Source organism: Ipomoea triloba, chromosome 12 (genome assembly GCF_003576645.1).
Source record: "Ipomoea triloba cultivar NCNSP0323 chromosome 12, ASM357664v1".
NCBI lineage: Eukaryota > Viridiplantae > Streptophyta > Magnoliopsida > Solanales > Convolvulaceae > Ipomoea > Ipomoea triloba.
Genome location: NC_044927.1, coordinates 18,326,748 through 18,350,668, shown reverse-complemented (window position 1 = coordinate 18,350,668; position 23,921 = coordinate 18,326,748). Strand labels below are relative to the sequence as shown.

The 23,921-nt window shown below is 37.5% G+C and overlaps 2 protein-coding genes across 2 annotated transcripts; one reads left to right on the top strand and one right to left on the bottom strand.

The window, feature by feature from the left end:
• Positions 1-3,353: 3,353 nt before the first annotated feature.
• On the top strand, positions 3,354-8,714 carry LOC115998421. Its single transcript, XM_031237997.1, has 8 exons — positions 3,354-3,830; positions 3,918-4,669; positions 5,288-5,403; positions 5,729-6,505; positions 7,103-7,502; positions 7,615-7,768; positions 8,110-8,203; positions 8,278-8,714. Exons 2-8 carry the CDS (start codon positions 3,920-3,922, stop codon positions 8,393-8,395), a joined length of 2,409 nt encoding a protein of 802 aa, XP_031093857.1. The 5' UTR covers positions 3,354-3,830; positions 3,918-3,919; the 3' UTR covers positions 8,396-8,714.
• A 10,711-nt stretch (positions 8,715-19,425) lies between these two features.
• Positions 19,426-22,820, bottom strand: LOC115999469. Its single transcript, XM_031239316.1, has 7 exons — positions 22,775-22,820; positions 22,512-22,699; positions 21,666-22,166; positions 21,450-21,530; positions 21,149-21,263; positions 20,002-21,006; positions 19,426-19,637 (listed from the first exon to the last, which is right to left on the bottom strand). The coding sequence occupies exons 1-7, from the start codon at positions 22,818-22,820 to the stop codon at positions 19,426-19,428; spliced, it is 2,148 nt and encodes a 715-aa protein (XP_031095176.1).
• Between the last annotated feature and the right edge of the window lie 1,101 nt (positions 22,821-23,921).

The window sequence follows — 23,921 nt, the reverse complement described above, 5'->3', positions numbered from 1 at the left end:
TAATTCCATTTTTGGTCCTAGATTTATAGGTGACAATCCACTTTTAGTCCATTTTTATCAAAACATCATTTTTTGGTCCTAGTATTATTGTGACATGACCATTAATTCAGCCTTATCACTCATCTAATGGCTTCCTTATTTCGTCGCACCTTTACTCATCTCTCTTCTCACTTTATCGACTCCCTCAGTACATTACTTTCTAACCTCATTGTCACTATTAAGACCAATTGCCTTGATTATTTATTTATTTTAGATCTTTATTCTGATTATAGAATCATACATAACCAAACATTAATATTGGTAATCATTCCAATTCAACCCTACTACCAACAAAGTATTTTCACCAAAACTCATTCCAATTACCAAGTATTTGATTTCTATTCCGATTTCGATTCCAAGTTTTAACCAAAGACACCAATTTTACCACTTGACAAAATCTTAGGTATTAAATTTTATTTTTTAATTTTAAATTTTAACATTACGAATTCCTAAGATTTGTAATAATAGGGTGGTTGGTTTAAAAGGAGTAAAATTAAAGGTGTGTAGCAATTAGCATAGTACTTTAAAATATATCTAAAAGTTGATTTTAATGTTAAAATAAGCATATGTGATATAGCTAAGGCTTAAAAGAAAAATCTTATAAATAAATAAAATTAATATATATAGTGTACTTTTCTTTATTTTGACCTTATATATAATTAATGAAACTTAATACAAACGGTTTACGCACATTTTTTTAAAATATTTAATTTAGTACCCGTGAATAAAATTCATATTTTAAAAATGTACATTAAAAAAATCAAAACAATTGGTTGAATAAAAAATAAAAAATAAGAAATGAGTTGAATAGCAAATGTACTTATACAGTAAAGAAACAGTATAAAATAGGATAAAAAGAGTCATTGTGTCGGTCAATTTAGATATATAAAAAGTAATATTAATATAGGGCCACGAATAGAATGTTCTTTAAGAGTTTGTTTGTTGTAAACTTGTAACAAAAAAAAAAAATTATTGTACAAAAAAATTCACAACTACTACCTAAACGTATGTTATTTAGATTTCCATTTCGGTCTGTGGAGTTAGCCTTTTGTGTTTGGTTTTGTTCATGGAATTATGGGAATTTGGAGTAGCAGTCACACTACTACCAATCCAATCGTCCTTTGTCACACTAGTAGCTAGCCATCTTATCGCAACTAATCAACTACTGATATCTTTTAAGTGATTAAGTAATTTTGATAAACGAATTTGTTTCAAAAGTTGGGCAATAATAAAATTAATTCTTATATTATGAATCAGATCTACTTTACAATGTGAACTTTGATCCAAAATAATGTAATTTCATAATTTAAATAAATAGTGTTTTTAGTAATGTTTTTTTTTTAATGCAATAAGAAATAATGTTGATACTACATATATCTAATATGTTAATTGTAGGTACATATTCGGTTAATTATATACTTAGACTCTGTTTGACAGAGCTTATTTAGGAGCTTATATCTTATTTTAAGCTACTAATAAGCTATAAGCTCTGTTTGGTAATGTTCTCAAAATAAGCTAGTAGCTTAAAATAAGAGCTTATTTTGAAACGCTACTTGGGGTAGCTTTTCAAAATAAGCTAGTAGTTTTTTAACTTTTTCCATCTTTATCCTTATTATTTTAAATAAATGACATCCTTTACCCCTCTCAATTAAAACCCCTTTGACATTTTCTTTTCATTATGTTTGGTTATAATTTCAATTTTATATTTATATTTGAACATTAATTTTTGTATGAACTAATCTTATGAATTATAAATATTTTTTTTACTTTATATATTTTCAAATATATGTTCTTACTTTATATTTTATTTAAATATATTGATTTTATTATTTTATATTTTATTATGTAAACAAACCTATTTAAATTTAAAATTATTTAAATTGTATGAAGATGTCCTTTTTAATCTTTTTACATTTATCAGCTTATCAAAAAGCTAATTTTACAAAACATTTTTAAGCATAACAGCTCTTCAGATTTCAGCTTCGAGCTTATAGCTTTTCAGTTTTCAGCTACTTTTCAGCTTTCAGCTACCTTTTCAGCTAGGTTTGCCAAACGTAGCCGTAGTATTTATTAATTAATACTTTAAGTCTATAATGAAAACTTGCTAATTTTCAATAAAATATCTTTTAAAAATATGTCATAATCTTGATTATATGTCAAGCACTTAATTTATGAAGTTTTTGCTTTAAGTTTATTTACCTACAACTCACATATTATGAACTTAAAACAATATTAAAATTATTTAAAAAAAACAATATTAAAATTACATACATAATATATTTATATTTAATAGATTATATACTTACAGATGTAATTTTATGAATTTACAATTAAGTATTTAACAAATTATAGATATTTTGCAAAGGTAAATATTAATCAATTAGAATGAGAGGGAAAAAGAAAAGAACAAAAAAGAAGTTAACAATGTTCATAATATGTATTATGGACCTTAGTCCATGATATAATTTGGGTAATCAAACTCGTTTACTCATTCACTTCAATTTGACCATATAAATTATAAATCAAGTCCTAATAGTTAAGAAAAATCCTCATAAGATGGACATTCGAGGGCATAGATCATGAGTTCAGATTCAAGAATGAAAGTATAGTAAAAAAAAGGCCAAGAAGTAATTAGTATGTAAAATCACGAGAAATTGAAAGATAGCATGTTTGGTAACATAGTTAGCTTAATTTTAGTTTATTTGACCACTATTAACCGTTAGAATTGGTTAAACAATCAATATGAGTGTTTGATTAATTATCTATTTATAATAATTTATTGCTCCAAAATACTAAAATTTAAAGCAATTTTTTCAATCAATTTTTTGAGAAAGTCATTTTGCATGTAATCAACTATCAGTTAACAGTTAATTTACCAAACGTTTTTCTACAATCAGTTAATGCTATCAACTAGTCAAATCGACTAATTCAATCAGCTAACAACTATTTACCAAATACCTCGATGTATTCTGTTCTAATTTAAAAATTGAATTGATTTTTAGATTATATATACTTTTTATTTTTGGTGAGAATATTATAAGTTAAAAAAGTAAATTAAATGAGTAGAATCCAATGATCCAAAGTGTTGGGAAAGAGTAGAGATGGGAGCATTTAATTTGAACCCCAAATTGAGTGGGAAGAAGGTGGGGGGAATAAAGACTTAAAGAGGAGCGAGCAAACGCTCTCTCTCACTGGAACAGAACTTGGAACCATGTCGAGGGTTGGCTTTACCGCTAAGTCGCGCAAGCCTTAGATAAAGGGTATTCATTATTTGATCACGACCCCACATTTCGCTAACGGCTCAAATCCAACGTCTCTCTCTCTCTCTTTGACTTCCTCTTCGCACCCAACTCTGATACTCACTCCCACTCTGTTTCCCTCCTGCATTTCTACTCCACTCTCTGCACTGCAGTTCCCTCTTTTTTTCTATATTTGGTCATTTTTCCCCCAAAACACAATAAATTCGCTTCTTGGAATTTAATTTCTATTTCTGAGAAATTCAAAAGTTCCCGTTTGAATGGATTGAGAGAGAGAATATAACGTTAAAAATAGGAAAACAGTGTCCTACAAAACTGCTTATTCCATTCTATCTTTCTCATTAAAATTACCTTAAACGCTAAACCCAATCTGCTCTGAATCTTTATCCGCTTTGCTAATTCTATCATATCCTAGGAGGGCCTTTTAGTTTAGTCATTCCTATGAAATTTTTATGAGTTTTCCCTAAAACCTTACTCATTCTAATGATTCTTTGTTTCTTTGTTCTATCTTCTGATTTTCTATCTATTTGAACGGTATGAGTTCTTTTCTGTTTCTCCATTCTAGACTTGACTGTGTTGTGTTATTCTTGTCTCAAGGTTCTGAATCTGAAAATCTTGCAGGGATGGCTTCTTCTCAAGTCCAGTCTTCACCGTTTGGGTGCGTTCTGAGAGATCGAAACCGGCGGGATCGTTGCAGCCCTAATTCCAAAGGCTCCAATTCGTTCCAGAAGAATCTCAAGGATTTGGTGCATTCTTGCATTCCCCGTCAGCCCAGGAATTTCAATTCCGATTCTGATGAAAACCAGGTTAACCTCACCACGGACTTGTGGGTTCATAAGCCCCAGAAAGACGAAAACGATGAATGGAACAGTAATAAGGCTTCAGAAAACTGGAGAAAAGTCAAAGACGTCGTTTTTCCGGCGCCGGAATCCTCCGTGGAGACACCGCATTTGGGCGGCGTCTCTTCCCTCGTACGGAAATGGAGTGATTTCGAGACTCAGATAAACGAAGAATCTTCGATTGACGGTTGGGAATCCGACAGGACGCCGAAGAGCGGGATAGATTCCGACGCTACGGAGAGAGAGAGGATTAGGGTCGCTGATATAATCAGGAAATTGTCCTCCAGTACGGCTGATGATAGAGAACCCAGCATTAATGGCGGAAATGAAGCAGGGTTATTACTGCCTCGGATTAGAACATCGTCGGATCATCAGCAGGAGCAGCTCCGGGTTCTCAACTCTCCGCGCATCATCAGAGGCCGCCCGGCTTTCTACTCTTTTCTTATGCAAGTGGAGCGCGACAGAGCCACGGAGCTTGAAGCTCTTACACACCGTAAAGCTGTCTCTAAATTCCAACAGAAAGGCCGCATTCAGGTACCAATAATACTAACAACTCCTATCACCATTTCCCCTAATTCTTGATTATTGAATTGCCTAACTAGTTTAGCTGAATTGAGTTAAATTGTGCTTCCTTCCTAATTGGGCTGTGGCAAGTAAAGGCCAAGTCTAACTCCGAGTAATGGGGTTGTTTGGCAGAGCTAATAAATGCCAACTCTAGCACCGTTGACTAGGGATTGTTGGACTATGGCCAATAAAGGCCAAGTTTAGCACCCGTGAGTAGGGGATTGAGCGAAGACCGATAAATGCCAAGTCTAGCATTTGGTGACTCGGGAATTGTTGGTCTGAGGCCGGTAAATGCCAAATCTAAGCACTCAGTGACTAGGAGATTGTTGGGGGTAGGCCGATAAAGGCCAAGTCTAGCACCCGGTGACTGGAGATTGGGCGGAGGCCGGTAAATGCCAAATCTTGCACCCAGTGACTAGGAGATTGTTGGGGGTAAGCCGATAAAGGCCAAGTCTAGCATCCGGTGACTGGAGATTGTTGGGCGGAGGCCGGTAAAATGGCGGCGGACTATAATAAAGTTGCGTCTTCACTATTAGCTATAAGTTTTGGCGTAATGATAAACTCATGATCCTAACACTTCATAAACAGGCTGTGCTTCGACTTAAACTCCTAAGACACGGGGCGAAAGCAAGAGATGAGCCACCATCAAGTAGCACCTCGCCTGAATCAAATAGAAAACCGCAATCTTCAATATCCCATCTCAGGTGAGATCCTCAAGAATCATGAAGTTTAATGCTAGTGTTCTTGTATAACCATTGGAATTAGACTGCATTGTTATCATGCCTTCCTTTTCTATATGCAAACTACTTGTCATGGCTGTAATGCTTAAGATGAATGAAACACTTTTAGCATTTATGTAAACATTGCTTGTCCAATTATTCTTCAATGTGTCAAGCACTGATTAGGTGAGATATTTGAGTTATTATATGCTAGATTATTTTTGATGTGTTTCTATTTATGGTGCATCTTGTTTTGTACTGCTTTGACTTTGATTAAAAATACTTTTGCATTAACTATGATCCATTTCAGGGAGAGATTCAATGCTGGAGTTCAGCACAGTATAGCTGACTCAAAAGCCATGCCCAGAAAAGTTCCTGATAGCAATGCAGAAGCTGGAAAAGTTTCGGTATCCAATCAATCGACACAAGATCATAGTACCTCAACAAATGGAAATGTTTCCACATCTGTTGGAATCAAAGAAGAGAATCATCCTAAAGTAGTTCAGCAAATTAATAGTGATCCTCAAAGAGAGCTGTCAAAGAATAGACAAGAAAACGGCTTGGAAATTCGCCATAGGGAAGCAGTGGACAATACCTCAAATATTGGAAATGTTTCCACATCTTATCAACTTCAAGAAAGGGAGTGTCTTGATGACTTTGTTGGGCGAATAAGCCCTCACAGAGAGGTAGCAGCACCTGACCCGTTGAGCTCACTAGAAGAGGAGGCGCTACTTACTCAACATTCAGGGTGTTCTTTTACCTCCAATCAACTTGAAGTTTATCATAACTGTGAACAAGTTAACTCCACTTTACAGTATAGTGATCCCCAACATCAGATTGAAGGAGCTAGTAATGAATTTTCAATTGATTGGGAAGAGGCAATAGCCACTAGTCAACAACCAGTAGAAAGTTATTATGACTGGGATGATGAACAGTCTGGTTACCCCCAACAACCAGAATATGATCAAGATTGGGTAATTGATGTTTCTCGCCCACGCAGTGAATGGGAAGATCTCAGGCAAGTAAGATACCAGGAGATGCTTGATCCTTTCTTCGAAAATAATGATATACGAGAACTCGTTCAAAGGTAAAAACCACTCAAACCACCTTCTGCTTTCTGCAAGCTCATTTGTAGAATGAAGGCTAAATTTAATACTCTCTGTATCTAACAGACATGAAATTGGTTGAAAATTAATACTCTCTGTATCTAACAGACATGAAATTGGTTGAAAATTTGCATTTCTATTTGGAATAACTAGCTTTTGCCTCTTTAAAAATGGAAATGGTCATGAAAAATGGTAATACTCTCTGTATCTAACAGACATGAAATTGGTTGAAAATTTGCATTTCTATTTGGAATAACTAGCTTTTGCCTCTTTAAAAATGGAAATGGTCATGAAAAATGGTAATACTCTCTGTATCTAACAGACATGAAATTGGTTGAAAATTTGCATTTCTATTTGGAATAACTAGCTTTTGCCTCTTTAAAAATGGAAATGGTCAAGCTCAGATATGCTACGTAATAAGAGGCACAAGGAAACTAGGATTGGCTTCTATTCTTACTTTTAGCACTGATGCAATGAAAAATATGATGTGAATCTTGCATAGCCTCAGAAATAACCCGGTTTTGAAATAATGACCCATTCAGTACTTGCACATAACTGTCCTTTTTTCTTGTGTGCAGGAGAAGTGTTTCAAATTTTCTTTCTGGTAGTCTGAGAGACAAAATAGATGAGATGATTATGTGTCGCTCGCAAAGACACCCAATTCCAGTGAATAGCAGCAATATGCAGGAAGAAGTAAGAGAAAGAGTACCGGTGGCAGACTATAAGAGTGAGGAGGTGGAGGACATAGAAGAAGACAAATATGATGAAAGTGGTGATGAGTATGAAGTTGATAGCCAGATTCGAGAACAACCAGAAGACGAAGCTGCAGAAGTAGTCGATCACACTTGGGGCCATAATCAAGATCTCAATTTCAGTATTGACTCTGATCAGATAGCAACTACATCCTTACCGCAATCTCAATCAGCTAAGTTATACGCCACAAGGCCATTTGCATCCTCCACAAGCCATCCTTCAATTGTGAGTTGTTGTTTTTCATTCTTTTATATTGTTCAATCAAAACTTATTAGATTATCTTTTGAATTTCTTAAAATTCAGAGATATAATACTACGTAATATCTTGCATTTCCAGGAAGTAGAACTCATATATGAATTAAGGGGGCACATGGAACAACTCCATCAAGAGATGTCTGAAATACGACGTTCAATAAAGGATTGCATGAACATGCAAGCTAAATTACAAAAGTCAATCAAGCATGAGGTTGCAGCTGCTCTTAATCAATCAGGTGAGCTTGGAGATCATGCTTTTCTAAATTTGAACATCAGATTATTGGCCTCTTTTTATCCTTCAAAGCCAAAGACTCTCAATTTGTCTAAACACAAAGATGGTCTCTTGTATAATCCTTTATTTTTCTACCGAGATACATATGATGTGACAAAAATTTCCTCTCCCCTCCCTATGTTCCCTTGTCATTAAAATTTCCATAGAATCATCAATAGTGCAGGGAAAGATGTAATCCATAGCTATTGGTTTGTCACAGTCACTCACAAACACTTTTATCTGAAAGGAACTTGCTATCTCATCTACTCCATTGCAAATATTGAAGTAGTGGTTTTGTTAATGCAGGTCAAAAGAGTAGGAGGGGTTCAAGCAGTAAACATCCGAGCAATGAAAACTGCTGTATTTGCTCTGAGATGAAAATTGATTCTCTCCTATACAGGTAAATTATATGAGTGTTTCACTGAGGTAATTGGAAGCCATATTGCTTGATTAGTAATCCTGTGAGCTTTTCAGATGTGGACATATGTGCACCTGCTTCAGGTGTGCCCATGAGCTAGTTTGGGGCAATGGAAGGTGCCCAATATGCGAAGCACCAATACTAGATATCGTACGTGCTGTATATGCTCCATGAGGGTTTACCACAAGTGAATAACAAGTTGTTGCTTCACTGGAGGCTGCCTTAACTCTCTAACTCTCTGCCCAGTGAAAAATTAGCCAAGGGGGAGGATTTACTGATTTAGTACTGGTGAAGTGGTGAACAAGCTGCCTTAACTCTCTAATTCTGTCCAGTGAAGAATTTGCCAAGGGAGAATTTTTTAATCCCCTAGGCTTTATTTCTTGTTTACCACCCATTTCTCTTTAATGTGCATAGCCATAGCCAGGGCTGATTGACATAACAGATTGGAATGTTCAAATATTTCTCTTTTATGTAAGTTCCTCATTAAGTTAATGTGCATAGCCAGGGCTGATTGACTGATGGAATGTTCAATAATATCTCATTACTTCTAAATTGACCTCACCATTCTTTAGCCTCTCTTTTCATTTTCAGAACAATTAGCATTGCAGATGTGGCCATGTGGGCTAAGGGCCCCAAATTAACATTACATCTTTGTTGTTTTCCACTGGACTGTTCCTTTCATAAATCAAAATCTTCCAACTTTCCCCAATTCATATCTCTATACTGCAAGAAAATGACATCCAGAAAGGATAAGGGTAGAAGTTTCACAACATTGCAGATATTTGGGTGGAATTTTCTAGAGTTCTAGTTCTGAGTGGGATTTTTTTGTTTTGTTTTTTTTTTGGGATACAAGGGAAAACAAATGTAAGAACTATAAAATCCAGAAGTACAAGACAGACACCATTAGGAGGTTCATCAAACATGTGGCTCCAAATATGGCAGGGAATATGCAATAATTAGCAACTAGGCACTAGCCTTATGAAATTAACAAGAAGTTAAGTAACCATAAACATGATATAATAAACATATATAAACAAGAGACAACCATGAAAAAAAAAAAAAAAGGACTCTAGGGATCAGTGTTGACTGTTGTGTAACGATCAAACTGGTCAGAACATAATTCCAAGAACACAGACACCAACTTTGATAAGCTATATCTCCTAAGAAACCTTAAGAAGGGCACGTGAGGATATCAAATATTTTAGAGAAAACGAACCTGTAGTTTGAGCACAAATCACGTTTGAAGCAAATAGCATCAATCAAAATTTGTGGAATGCACAGATTTGGTGGTTTGTGATGTTAGACGGATTTGTGAAGGGTGTGGTGATCGAGAATTTGTGAAGTAAATATGGCTGAAAATAGTTTAAAAGGTGATGTGGGCTGGTTGTAATTGATTTTATAGAAGTGATATGACTCTTCTTAAATTAAGAAACAAGAATCATGAAAATCAAGAAACTTAATCAAGAAGATATGGCTGTGACAAAATTTTTTGGTTTTTTTTAAGCCAAAAAAATGTGAGATTTTATTTGATGTAATAACACAAAAATAATTCAAGAAAGGAAGACAACAAAGAATTTTGAGGATAAAATTTAAGCTATGATACCAAATTGGTATGAATCCTCGTAAGGAGAATTCTTTTAAGGAATTATTATCCAAGATGTTCTAAAAGTTCAATGTTAGTTAAAGAGTTACATATTGAGCTTAGTTTTATTCCAGTTCTGCTTAGTTTTATTCTAGCCTATTCTTTTGGCTTATGCTTAGTTTTTGTATAAGTTGTTATAACTGGTTCCTTTTCTTCTGATTGTGTACTCTATATATTTTGCTTCCTTGTTGTGAATAAACATCAAGCTTACAGTTTCTACATGGTATCACAACCAATCCTTTAGCGAGATTTTATTTCCTTACCGAACCTGTTTATCTTCTCGTTTCCCATGGCTGCTACACCTCAAACAACCATTGTACAACTCTATGCTCCAACCCACTTCCCGATCAAACTCACCTCGTCAAACTTTCCAATTTGGAAAAAAGCAAGTTGAGTCCACACTCATTGGACTTGACCTTGTGGGTTACGTTGATGGCACTGTTGTTGCTCCGACGAAATATTCCGATGCAACACAAAGAGTCCTAAACCCAGCTTTTACAACTTGGTTCAGGCAAGACCAAATTATCCTTAGCGCTATCTTAGGTAGCTTGACAAACACCCTGCAATATGTTATTTCCTCTGCATCATCTGTCCGTGATGCATGGACTTGTCTATCTACCAGTTGTGCTGCATCCTCTCGAAGTCGCATATAGTCTCCTTAAAAGCCAAACTAGCAAAAAAATCCAAAGGGTAACCGATTAGTTGAAACTTATATGCGAGATATGAGAGCCATTGCTGATGATTTAGCTCTTGCCCAGAGTCATGTCACTGAAGATGACCTTGTTATCCATATATTCACACAACTTGGTGCGCACTAAAGCTATTTCATATGGAGAATTATCTGATGTCCTTACAAATTATGAAAGATTATTGAAGGACAATGAGGCTGCCACACAAGTGTTTATGCCGACGGTCAACGCGACACAACGGCGGTTTAACGGTCTTCCACCATCATCAAACACTAGTGTTGCTGAAACAACTTTTCATGGCTATAACAGGCGTGGCCGTGGAGGTTCGATGTTCTCAAATGGCAGACAGAATCAATCACGCCAAAATGGCAATCGCCTCAATCGTTATTGCAAATATTATGACTACTCGGGGCATGATACACGGTTCTGTCGCAAACTTGCTAAATTTCTGAAAGACAACTCCATTATTGTTCTTGAACCCCAACACTCTGGACATTCGTCTCTTATGGTGAACACAACATCTACAACCATGATGCCAACTCAGTCATGGATTATGGACTTAGGAGCTTTGCATCATACTGTCACTCAACCATTGTCTTTACAGAAGTTTCAGACTACTCTGGACCTGATGAGATTTTGCTGGGAGATGGTAAGTCTCTAAACATTTCACACATTGGGACTGTTTCTTTACCTTCTGCAAATAGGTCTCTTATTCTGTCTGATGTTCTGTGTGTTCCCAAATTACAAAGATATTTAGTGTCTGTGTCTAAGCTTTGCCAAACTAAGCGTGCCTCGGTTGAATTCTTTGATTCTTATTTTCTTGTTAAGGATCGTTTAACGGGAACACAACTCATGCGAGGGGCGATCGAGCATGATGTCTATAGCCTTCCATTCCAGAGTCCTCCTCAGGTCAATATAACTTCATATGTTTCTATTTCGGGCTTGCATCATCGATTTGGTCATCCTTCTCATAAAATCTTAGCTTCTATTCTTAGGTGTAATAAACTAAGCTTTAATCAGAAGAAGTTTGATTCTTTTTCATGTACTTCTTGCCATATTAATAAAAGTCACAAGTTTTCGTTCTCGTTCAATTCAATGTCTAGTAATTGTCCCTTACAACTCATTTATACTGATGTATGGAGTTCGTTTACTCTTTCCATTGATGGGTTTCGTTACTATATTAATCGATCACTACACAAAGTATGTCTGGATATTTCCTCTCAAATACAAATCCGATGTCTGTGTCATTTTCCTCAATTCAAACGCATGGTTGAAAACTATTTTGGGCACAAAATAATCTCTATTTTTTCTGATAATGGTGGCGAATATACCAGACTAACTTCAGTATTCAATGCATTGGGTATTTCTCATTTTACCTCCCCGGCTCCCCACCTCATGCACTAGAACACAATGGGGTTGCTGAAAGGCGTCATAGGCATTTTATCGAAGTCGGTATGGCTTTATTACACTATGCATCTATGTCATCTGAATATTGGTCGTATGCCTTTCAAGTTGCAGTTTATTTAATTAATCACATGCCCACTCCTATATTGCAAAATTGCTCACCTTATCAGAAATTGTTTAATAAATTGCCTAATTACGTGAAAATTAAGCAGTTTGGGTGTTTATGCTTTCCGTGGTTAAAATTGAATTTTCCAGTAAATTCAAGCCGTGTGTGTTTGTAGGTTACTCCTTGAGTCAGTCTACATATAAGTGCTTGAAACCTTCCACTTGGCGTCTTTATGTTTCCTGGTATGTCACATTTGTTGACAATAATTTCCCATTTCAAAAACTTAAATGCTCAAGTTATCCCGAAACCTCTCTCTCTATGCCTCCTACGCCAATTCCATATCCTAGTTTGGCGCAAACTCTACCACTTGCGAATAGTCCTGTAGAACTGCATCTATACACTTCAAATGCCGCTACACTTAGTCCAATGCATAACCCTTCTTAGCCTGTGCATGAATCCTCGGTTGAGTTGGAGTCATCTCACACACTTTCAGAATATGTAAATCCTACTTCTACGGCTTCCCAATCCTCTCAGTCATCAGAACCTTGTCTGCCATCATCATAGACTCAACCTCCACAACTCTCCATTGTGTCTTCTCCATCTCCTACGCACTCTGATCAATCCAGACCACAACGACAAAGGCGTCCAAATCCAAAATATTTTAATGATAAGTTTGTGAATGTGACAACAACACATCCCATAGCTGCCTCTATTGAACCATGCACTTTCAGTCAAGCCTTGAAAAATGACTTATGGCGGGCTGCAATGTCGGAGAAGTTTAATGCATTGATGAGAAATTCCACTTGGGAACTATTTCCTCGTGCTACCTATGTCATTGTTGGTTGTAAGTGGGTTTTCCGGGTCAAACGACGAGTTGATGGTTCTGTAGACAAGTTTAAAGCACGTTTGGTTGTTAAAGGGTTCTTGCAGGAGCCTGGTCGGGATTATTTCGAGACGTTTAGTCTGGTGGTTAAGCTGGTGACTATTCGTGTTATACTTACTGTTGCTTTATCACAAGGGTGATGTTTGCAGCAGTTGGATGATAATAATGCCTTCCTCAATGGCACCCTGTATGAGGACGTATATATGGAGCAGCCAACGGGCTTTGTTGATCAGCGTTTGCCCAGACATGTTTGCAGGTTACGAAAAGCAATTTATGGTTTAAAACAAGCTCCGAGGGCTTGGTAAAGGGTTCTTGCAGGAGCCTGGTCGGGATTATTTCGAGACGTTTAGTCTGGTGGTTAAGCTGGTGACTATTCGTGTTATACTTACTGTTGCTTTATCACAAGGGTGGTGTTTGCTGCAGTTGGATGATAATACTGACTTCCTCAATGGAACACTGTATGAGGACGTATATATGGAGCAGCCAACGGGCTTTGTTGATCAGCGTTTGCCCAGACATGTTTGCAGGTTACGAAAAGCAATTTATGGTTTAAAACAAGCTCCGAGGGCTTGGTACTTAGAATTGTCTAAATTTCTAATTTCCTTCAGTTTCAAGAAATCTGTAGCTGACTCTTCTTTGTTTGTTTATTGTGCTCATGATGTGGTTTTGTACTTTTTAGTGTATGTTGATGATATCATTCTTACAGGGAATGACACTGGGTTCATAAGTTCGTTTGTGAAATGTCTTGCAGATAGATTTTATCTTTAAGGACTTGGGTTCAGTTCATCATTTTCTTGGTGTTGAAGTTGTTCCTACGTCTAATGGGTTGTTTTTTCCACAGAGTCAGTATGTGGTTGACATCTTGGAGCAGTTTGGTATGATGGGGGCGAAAGAAGTATCGATACCCATGTGTTTCACCACAGTTTTGTGTTCGGATAGTTTTACGGCTTTCGACACCACACTGTATCGGCAAGCTATAGGGAGACTGCAGTATTTGGCTATTACTCGTCCAGAAATTTCTTTTGCCGTCAATCGCTTAGCTCAATATATGGCGTTTCCTACAGAGTTGCATTGGCAGTCTGTGAAGCGAGTTTTACGGTATTTGAAGGGGACGGTGCATTTTGGCTTGCATTTTTGTAGGGATAAGCCTTTGTCACTCTTGGCCTACTCTGATTCGAATTGGGGGGGCATCCGTGATGGTGGTCGTTCCACAAAAGCTTATGTTGTGTTCATTTGTTCTAATGTTGTGTCCTGGAGGTCTACCAAACAACTTTCAGTTTCTCGATCTTCCACAGAAGCTAAGTATAGGGTACTAGCAAATTCTACTGCGGAGGTCATGTGGATTAAGAATTTGTTAACTGAGCTTGGGGTTCGATTGCGTGACTCTCTGGTGCTTGTTACTGGTAATTTGAGTGCGTTTTATGTGTGTAGGAACTTGGTTTTTCATTCCTGGATGAAGCATTTGGTGCTTGATTATTTCTTTGTGCGTGAGCAGGTTTCATGTGGTTTATTACGTGTGCAGCATGTTTAGTCTTCTACCCAGATTGCTGACCTTTTGACTAAGTCGCTTGGTCATCAGTTGTTTACGGAGTTTCGAGACAAGATATGCCTCATTGATGGTTCTCCAATCTTGCGGGGTGTATTGAGCCTTAGTTTTATTCCAGTTCTGCTTAGTTTTATTCTAGCCTATTATTTTGTCTTATGCTTAGTTTTTGTATAGGTTGTTATAACTGGTTCCCTTTTCTTCTAATTGTGTACTTTATATATTTTGCTTCCTTGCTGTGAATAAACATCAAGCTTACAGTTTCTACATTGCATTTGGTGCACACAAGATCACCCTTGAACTCCGATTCCACAAAGGACCAAGAAACAACTCTTAGCATGTCTCACAAGCTCCTCAAGAATGTTCTCTACCAATTCCTTTGATTTCATGAATTGATAGGTCCATAATCATAAAATCTAAGGTTAGTTGAATTCGAGTTTTGATTCGATAGGTCCACGAATAGAAGAAAGAATTCTTACAGAAGTGTAAAGAAAACTTAAAGGAATTTGATTGATAACCTTTTCTTCTCAAATCAGAATACACACACCTCTTTTTATAGGTGAAAGGGGTTGTGAAGCAATCCATCTAGAGATAAAGAAACCTTCCAAAAGTCTAGGAAAGTAACGCTCTTAAAATCTAATAAGGAACCTTCTAAAAATCAAATAAATAACATTCTAAAATATAATAAAGAAACCAATAAAGATAACAACTTAAAATAGGAAACAAGTTTCCTAATCTAAGTAAGAAAGTGGCATGCTTAGTGCTCTTCCAAACCAACTTGAATGCAAGTAAAATACTCCAAGTGTCCATCTTCCTTGGTTGGGATTAACTTTAGGCATCTATAATTCTTTCATCTATCAAATGGACATCATATTAGACTTTCTTGTTTTTCAACCAATGATGCTTTAAGAATGTAATGATAGGCCTTGTGATGAGCCCACAATGAAGTCTTATTGGATCACGTGTGGGTTGGTTCCTATCACATAGAGTGTCTCAATAGCACGCATTATAAATCCCTTAGCTTGGTATAAGTTTAGGTGAATAAGTGATTAAGGGTATCCAATGTCGTTCTCAGAGATTGAGATTTATGGCACGATAATCATGAAATTATTAAGGCTCAAGACACTGAGATTGAGAGATAAGCAAGAAGTCAAGCTATTCATAACAAGGTGACACAATAACAACCAATTTAAAACCAATGGAAACAAGGTATTAACACTAAATAGCTCAATAAAGGAAAAAGTATAGTAGTGATTTGAACAAGGGATAATGTTCTTCTAGATGCATTGAACCTAAGGATTAGGGGTATAAACCCAAGCAAGGGAATTGAAGGGAATGCACTTAAGAATCATCAATCATATGCCACTTTCGTGAGAAAATAAATAAGGATTAAGACTAAGAATTGCTCCACTCCATGGTGAATCAATTCTAAGTCCTTGAAGCATAGTTAGCATTAGGATCCCTCTATTCCCTTTACTTTAGTAGAAGGCAATAAAATTTGTGTAAGAAGTGGCTTGGAAATCCAATCAAATTCTCATTGTAATTAAATTTCCTCTAAACACGCTAATTAAAGTGACCAACGAACATTAACAAGGCAAATCAAGCAAAATCTTCACAAACGTCAAATATCCCTAATTAGACAATTCTATCCCCTTATGCAATAATCACTGCTGGAAATGAGTGATTTTCTGACCACCTAAAAGTGGTCGGAAATTACCCAAATCTGGTAAAAACACCTATTCTGACCACTTTTTCAACCAAATTAGGTGTTCGGAAAAACTATCATCGCAAATTCCGACCACCCGAGAAAGTGGTCGGAAATAGCAACCACATTATAAAGTCATCGGAAAAAGCAACCAACCATGCGATGAGACAGATATCGGAATTCAAAACCAAGAAAATTCTTGGTTAAGAATTTCCGACCACCTGGTGGTTAGAAAATCCGAACCCATAATGTTTCTTGGTCTTGATTTTCGACCACTGGTGGTCGGAAATGAATAAATAAATATTTTCAAAAAAATTTACAGTTTCTCTTGCTGCTTTCATAAAAATTATCAACTACTCTAACAATTTTAAAACAAGTAGTAATTTTATAGCATAACAAAAATTATACATTTCAATAGCAAATTTAGTTACATAGTGTTTCAATTCTAATATCTGTAAGACTTTTCCCAATATGGGCTTTAATAATATGGTGCAAGTAGACTAGGCCCATTAAGCTATAGGTTGGATTGGACATCTAGGTTTAGTCCAATCCACCATATGCCTATACAAGCCTGCATTGATGGGATGCAGGACAGACAATCATATAGTACCTACAAACATGGTACTCACACCGCTCAGATTATACCAGTACACCATCTAGGGTTTTGAGTTAAGTGTGAGGCAAAACGGCTAATACCCTGCAGATTTACAGTTCAAGAGGCAACACAATAGGGCATTGACTATGGCTGGAGATCAATACGATTTATGCTTCCGCTATTACAAGGTTAGGTTACTCGTAGATTCAGTCTATATGTTTAGACTATATTTATGATCTTACATTTGGTATCAGAGCATAATAGAGAGAGAGAGGGTAACTAAAGTACATAATATTACCAAAACTAAATGGTGGAAACGGAATGGGTACGGTTAGGGTAAGGTTTATCCACCCTTAATGACAAAACTACCAAGTTATATGCCGATGCATAATCCCAGGGGGAAAATTATGATCATAGTTTAGTATTTTATCCCAATTAACCCTTTAAATATAACAAAATTGCCTGTGGGCTAAATTTCGTTTTATAACGCAGAGTTAACTACAAGGTTTCTTGCCTAAACTTTATGTGATTAATCCTTAATATGTAATTTAAGTAAATTAAAGATGCTGTAGCTACTCTTTAATTAACCAAAAGTGAACATAATCACAATGACAAGGATACTTAAAGCCTAATCAAACAAATTAAACCAAAACATGATAGACAATCCTTAGGTATACTCCCAGGAAAGTTGGTTGGTGGTAAGGCTCCATTAAAACCAACTCCTTAGACAGAGTAGCGTCGCAAGGGGACTAGTAGCAATATGGCGGTTTGAGCTAGCAAAGCGTGAAAGCCAGGGCCAGGGAACTAGTATTCCTCCCCAAGAAACTTCCCTAAATTATGTGTTCTCATATTTGAAGTAAAATCGTTTGGTTGATCTATATAAATGTAGATTGACCTAAGGATAAGGCTTTAAATATGGTAGTACTATGAAAAGTTTTATGTACTTTATGTGCTTTGAAATCCTCCAAAAGAAGTGGAGTATTGACTGAAATGGTAAGAATATGCATAATCTATTCTTAAAGGCACTAAATTCACCTAAAAGGTACTAAATCATGCATAATAAGCAATTAATTCAGTCCTAAAAGGCTCTAAATTCAATCTTAATGAACATGCTTTTCTAAAGACATAATTATAACAATCAAATAATATAATTAGTGCAATAAAAAACATATATAGCATGCTCAGATTATGCATATTACGAACTCAAACTGCACAATTAAATATTTAAATTGTAACATTGAATACATTTTAAACCGAATATTCAATATTAAAATTAAAATTCAAACAAATTAAAACTTAATAATTTGTTCAAAATTGAATAATAATTTAATTATGAATTTAATACCACAATGAAGGAAAAACTAAAGGGCATTAATATTCCAAAACAAGCAATTAGCATACATTTACTACATGCCATAAATAATATACAAATTAATTAAGGTAATATTAATATGGCAATATTAAACCAAATAATTACCACTTACCAAAATTAATATGTATAATATTACTATATAATTACCATTGCCAAAATAATATACAATATTAATTAAGGTAATATTAATATGACAATATTAAACCAAATAATTACCATTTACCAAAATTAATATGTATAATATTACTATATATTTACCATTTGCCAAAAATAATATATAATATTAATCAAGGTAACATTAAGATGGCAATATTTAAACCACATAATTACCATGTACAAAGATTAATATGTAATTAATTATTAAATAAGGCAAACAAATATATGGTAAATAAAGTAGATTGTATTGGAATAGGAAATTAGTACGGCGTACCATTCAGTTTCCGTCTTCTCCAAAACATTGCGGGAAAATCAGCGCAACCGCCAATGAAGAAGCAGCGACAATCCGTTGCTTGGAGGGGAAGAGGAAGCCTTGTCGCCGCTGGGAGCCTAACTTCACCGCCGCTGATTCTCTTCTCTGTAGTGCCATCGTCCACCGCCGTCGATGAAGAAGTAAGGAATAAGCCGCAGCAGCAGCCGCCTGAAGGAGAGGAGATGGACCAACGCTCGCCACCGATCGCGATGCCGGAAATCGAAGTAGCAGCGGCGGTAATCAAATCTGCATTCGTCAACTCTTAATTTGGTTAAAGAGTAGCTACAACATCTTTAATTTACTTAAATTACATATTAAGGATTAATCACATAAAGTTTAGGCAAGAAACCTTGTAGTTAACTCTGCGTTATATAACGAAATTTAGCCCACAGACAATTTTGTTATATTTAAAAACTCTGCGTTATATAACGAAATTTAGCCCACAGACAATTTTGTTATATTTAAAGGGTTAATTAGGATAAAATACTAAACTATGATCATAATTTGCCCCCCTGGGATTATGCATCGGCATATAGCTTTGTAGTTTAGTCATTAAGGGTGGATAAACCTTATTACTCTAACCATACCCATTCCGTTCCCACCATTTAGTTTTGGTAATATTATGTACTTTAGTTACCCTCTCTCTTTATTATGTGTCTTAAATGTCACAGGTAGGGTCACGGCCGGGAGGGAGGCCTTGACCCAGAGCCCTGGATCGCCCTGTAGACACTGGAATATTTCCGACGCCATCACGGCCTGGGTCACGGCCTGGATTCAGCCCGTGACGCAGAGCTCTCTATAGTGCTCTCAGCACTGGAATTCTAGTACCACCATCACGGCCTAGGTCACGGCTGGGAGGTGGCCTGTGACCCAGAGCCCTCTTTTGCCCTGTTCGGTGAAAAAACGATGCCTCGGCATCACGGCCTGGGTCACGGCCGTGACAGTGGCCGTGATCCAGGCTCCGCCTTGCGCAGTTTTGTCCTTTTTCGCGCCCAAGCTCGGTTTCACCTGCAAGTTAGTCCAAAATATTCCCTAAAGCACTTCTAAACTATGTCAAAGCCTAACCCCTTCAATTCTAACCATTCCCCACTCTTTCAAAGGTAAAAGAATGCAAATCTCACACCAAAAACACCCCAGGAACACCCCGTAAACAAAGAAAAACTCCTATTCTACTCCGAACTAAAAATATAAAGAAAAGTGCAGTAAAATAAAGTGCAAAAAGTAAAGGATAACATGGGGTGCCTCCCATGAAGCGCTAAGTTTACCGTCGTCAGCTCGACTCAACCTCATGGATATCAGGTGGGATTGTGGACCACGCGATCCGGTGGCGTTTTGAACTTAGACAGCTCCCTCATCCATCTTTTGTAGAAACCACCAGGACCAGAGAACTTTTTCTTTTGTTTCAGCACACTTGACAGTTCAGGGGGTCCAGGATCAATAGGGGAAATATGCAAATCCCCTAACTCAATCTTTCTACTTTCAGCAGTGCACTCACCCAGCCCTTCTATCAAGTAACACTCATCCACATACGAGGGCTGGTGCTTCGCCATTTTGAATATGTCAAACTCAATCTTGTTCTCAGCCACCTCCATCACTAGTTTTCCTCTCCTCACATCAATAAGTGCACCAGCAGTAGCTAGAAAAGGTCTACCAAGTATAATAGGAACCTTGGCATCCTCCTCTATATCTATAACAACAAAATCCCCTGGTATAAAGTATTGATCAATCATGACCGGGACATCCTCTAGAACTCCCACCGGACGCTTTATGGAGCGATCCGCCATCTGTAGGGTCATGGAGGTAAGTTTTGGTGTTCCCAGGTTGAGCCTCTTACATAAAGAATATGACATAAGACTAACACTGGCACCCAGATCGAACAGAGCACCCCCAACTACAAATCCACCAATGATGCAAGGGATGGAAAAACTACCTGGATCTTTCAGCTTAGGAGGTAGTTTATGTTGAAGAACTGCACAAGTTAAGGCTCCTTCGCTCAGATCCACCACCGCACTCTTCTCTGGCTTTTTCTTATTGCCTAAAATATTCTTCAGAAACTTCTTGTACGATGGAATCTGAGTGATTGCTTCAACAAAAGGCATGGAGATCTCCAGCTTATCTAACATCTTATGGAACTTGCTCTCTCTATCAGACTGCTTTGATTTCCACAACCTCTGTGGATATGGTAACAGGTTGTAAGGTATAACCGAGTCATCTACCTTCTTGTTCTTCCTTTCATGCTTCTTACTTGGAGCACTCTCATCCTGCTCAGGAGCTTTCTCCTTAATACTATCTCCCTGCACCACAGGCTCCTCCTCACTATCATCAAGAACATCCTTAACCTGAACACCCTCATCCTTCTTATCAGCTTTCTCAGGCACTGGATCATTCGAAGGAAAAGGGGGGGTCCTTCAAAGCTAATCCACTTCTAGTGGTGACTGCATTCACTTGGTGCCTTGGATTTTCTGTGCTTGCTGGCAGTCTACCATTCGAAGAGGAAGGTTGATTAGAAAACTGATTACCTCCTCCTTGTTGCTGAGCCTTGAGACCATCTATTTTTGCTTGTAGCTTGCCAAACAGCTGAAAATTCTCTGCTTGTAGCTTGCCAAACTGAGCCATCATAGTGTTCATGAGAAGCTGCATATCAACATCATGAGATGGTCTAGAGGAACCTTGACCTTGAGTGGTCCCAAAATTCTGATTCCCTTACTGGAACTGCCATTGATTGGGACTCTGATTATTCTGAATATTTCTCCATTGAGTTCCTTGGTTGCCACCTCTGTTCCCTTGATTACCTTGAAAACCTGGTGAATTGTTCCTCACTTGATTGCCTTGATTGTTCCAAGAGGGAACAAACTGATCTCTTCCTTGCTGCTGATAAGTCCCATAACCTTGCCCCTGGCCCTATGGTCTAGAATAACCAATGAGATCAACTTGCTCCACATTAGGTTGAGGGACTTGGTTACCGAAGTCTAACAAAGGACACATCTGAGCTACATGATTTCCACCACAAGTTGCACAACAGGCTACAAGAGGTACCTGTGGCCCAGAATAGGGGTTAGGAACATAAGGATTCTGTGGAATTAGTGGAGGCTGAGCAACTGCCTGGACACTCTGAGTAGGGCCCTGTACTAACTGTTTTAGCATGTGTTGTATGGTATCCAGCTGAGCCTGCATTGCCATTTTTTCTTCAACTTCAAACATTCCAGCTGTCTTCTCCCTCTTGGGTATATCATCCCCCTCAGTGTACCAGTAAGTGTTGTTAGAGGTGATCCTGTCAATCATCTGCTCTCCAGCTGCCGGTCCCATATTAGTGAAAATACCCCCAAAGGATGAGGTATCTAGGATAATCTTTGACCGGTTAGTCAACCCCTCATAGAATGATGAAATAAAGTCACCTGGTGTCATCAAATTTTTCGGGCACTGCCTCCTCAACTCCTTAAATCTCTTCCAAGCCTCAGGAAGATCTTCATTGCCAAACTGCTGAAAATTCAGGATCTGCTTCTTTAACTTGGCATCCTTGGAAGGAGGACAGTACTCCTGCATGAAAGCTTTGTGGAGCTATTCCCAGGTAATGAAGTGGTTGGCTGGAAAGGAATTTAACCAACTCTGTGCTTGATCTCTCAGGGAAAAAGGAAACAGTCTCAGCTTGATGGCTTCACTAGGAACACCATTCATCTTGATGGTCTGGCAGATTCGGTCAAAATTCACAATATGAGTTTTCGGGTCCTCAACCCGAGATCCTCCAAACTGATTATTCTGGACCATCTGAATGAGTTGAGTCTTCAACTCAAAATTATTTGCTTCAATTCCTAGGTACACAATGCAATCTTCTTCAGTGAACTCAGGAGCTAAATGTGCTGCCATGGGGTTTGCTTGTGGGACCTGCTGGGCGAACTGCTGGACCAGGTTGGGATTCATCTGATAGAGAAGATTTTGTATCCCAACCCCATAGCCTGGCTGTTGGTACACAGGCTGCTGCTGCATGAAAGGAGCTCCGAATCCTCCCCCAACATAGACATTCGGGTGTGGATCAGCCCTGAAGTTCTGTGCCTGATTCTGAACATTTGGTACTGGAGGATCAGCACGAACTCCAGGGTTGTCCCCAACTGTCTCTCTCTGCCTCGGGTGCTATTGTGTGTTGGCACCAGTATGGGCTGGCTGCCCAGTATTGCTACTGTCTCCGGTCTCCATGTCTACTTCAAAGTTCTGGAACTCTTGAAGCCAATCACGTAACACCTTCCTCTCCCTCCTTAACTTCCTCTCAAGATTTAGATCGTAGGGACGAAGGTTCGTGCTCTCTTTCGATCTAGTGTGCATAAAAAGGAGGGTAACCTGCTGTTTAACACAACCACAAACTCTTGGAAGGAACTAGTTATGGGTTAGTGCAAATATATATATATATATTTTTGAAAAAAGAATAAAAATAAAACTTGATCTCCTAAAATTCACTAACTCTAATGCTAGTAAGAAATTAATCACATAATCAAACCAAATAAACCAATCCCCGGCAACGGCGCCAAAATGTGATGAGCACAAATGATGAGTGTAAAAAGGGTGTAATGTCGTTCCGCTGAGGATTGGGGCTATGGCACGTAATTGTATGAATTACCAGGCACTAGAGTATGTGAATTAATAGAATCCAAGCAACAAAGACTGAATGATGTAAAAGAAAGCAATTGATTAAGGTGTAAACTGTATGATAAAGGTATGGGCCAGATTAGGGGGATTGTAACCTTGATGTTCTAACAAGCTCAGGATTAGGGAAAGAATAATTAACCAAGGGATATATGGGCAATGCACAAAAGAATTTTACTCAGCTACTTTCGTAATCAATAAGAGAATTAGGCTCAGATTGCCCCACTGTCGTGATGCATCAATCATAACCTTAAGCACCTAAGCATTGTAAGCCCCCAAAATTACCTCTACTTTCATAGTAGGAAAATTAGGTTGAAATTGGTAAGGCTCGAGGTCTCCATCCAACTGTTGTTGTAATGAATCCCTCTCACAGACTAGCAATTAATTGTGGCCACCAATCAATAACAAGTAGAAAGAAATCCCCAAATCAACATAAACCCTAGGTAAAAGATTCAATCCCTTTATGCAATTAATTATAAAATGAACATCAAGATTAACAATGGATCCCTAATCCGAACCCATAAACGAATTACTCCCGCATGATGGGAGTAAACAAAGCAAAGCAATAAATAACCATAAACATTGCAAGAAAGTAATAAAGGAATAAGAGAACTTAACTGATAAAGAACAAATCAAATCTTCAATCCTTGATTCCAA

Bases quoted from the DNA above. Each gene is read 5' to 3' on its own strand.
- LOC115998421 (XM_031237997.1), top strand. From the start codon at position 3,920: ATGGCTTCTTCTCAAGTCCAGTCTTCACCGTTTGGGTGCGTTCTGAGA. The intron at 4,670-5,287 runs GTACCAATAATA...CTTCATAAACAG, and splicing joins AACAGAAAGGCCGCATTCAG to GCTGTGCTTCGACTTAAACT. The intron at 7,769-8,109 runs GTGAGCTTGGAG...TTGTTAATGCAG, and splicing joins AGCTGCTCTTAATCAATCAG to GTCAAAAGAGTAGGAGGGGT.
- LOC115999469 (XM_031239316.1), bottom strand. From the start codon at position 22,820: ATGGAGACCGGAGACAGTAGCAATACTGGGCAGCCAGCCCATACTG. The intron at 22,700-22,774 runs GTGCCAACACAC...CTGATCCTCCAG, and splicing joins TGGGCAGCCAGCCCATACTG to TACCAAATGTTCAGAATCAG. The intron at 19,638-20,001 runs GTTTCTACAAAA...ACTAACTTGCAG, and splicing joins AAAGTTCTCTGGTCCTGGTG to GTGAAACCGAGCTTGGGCGC.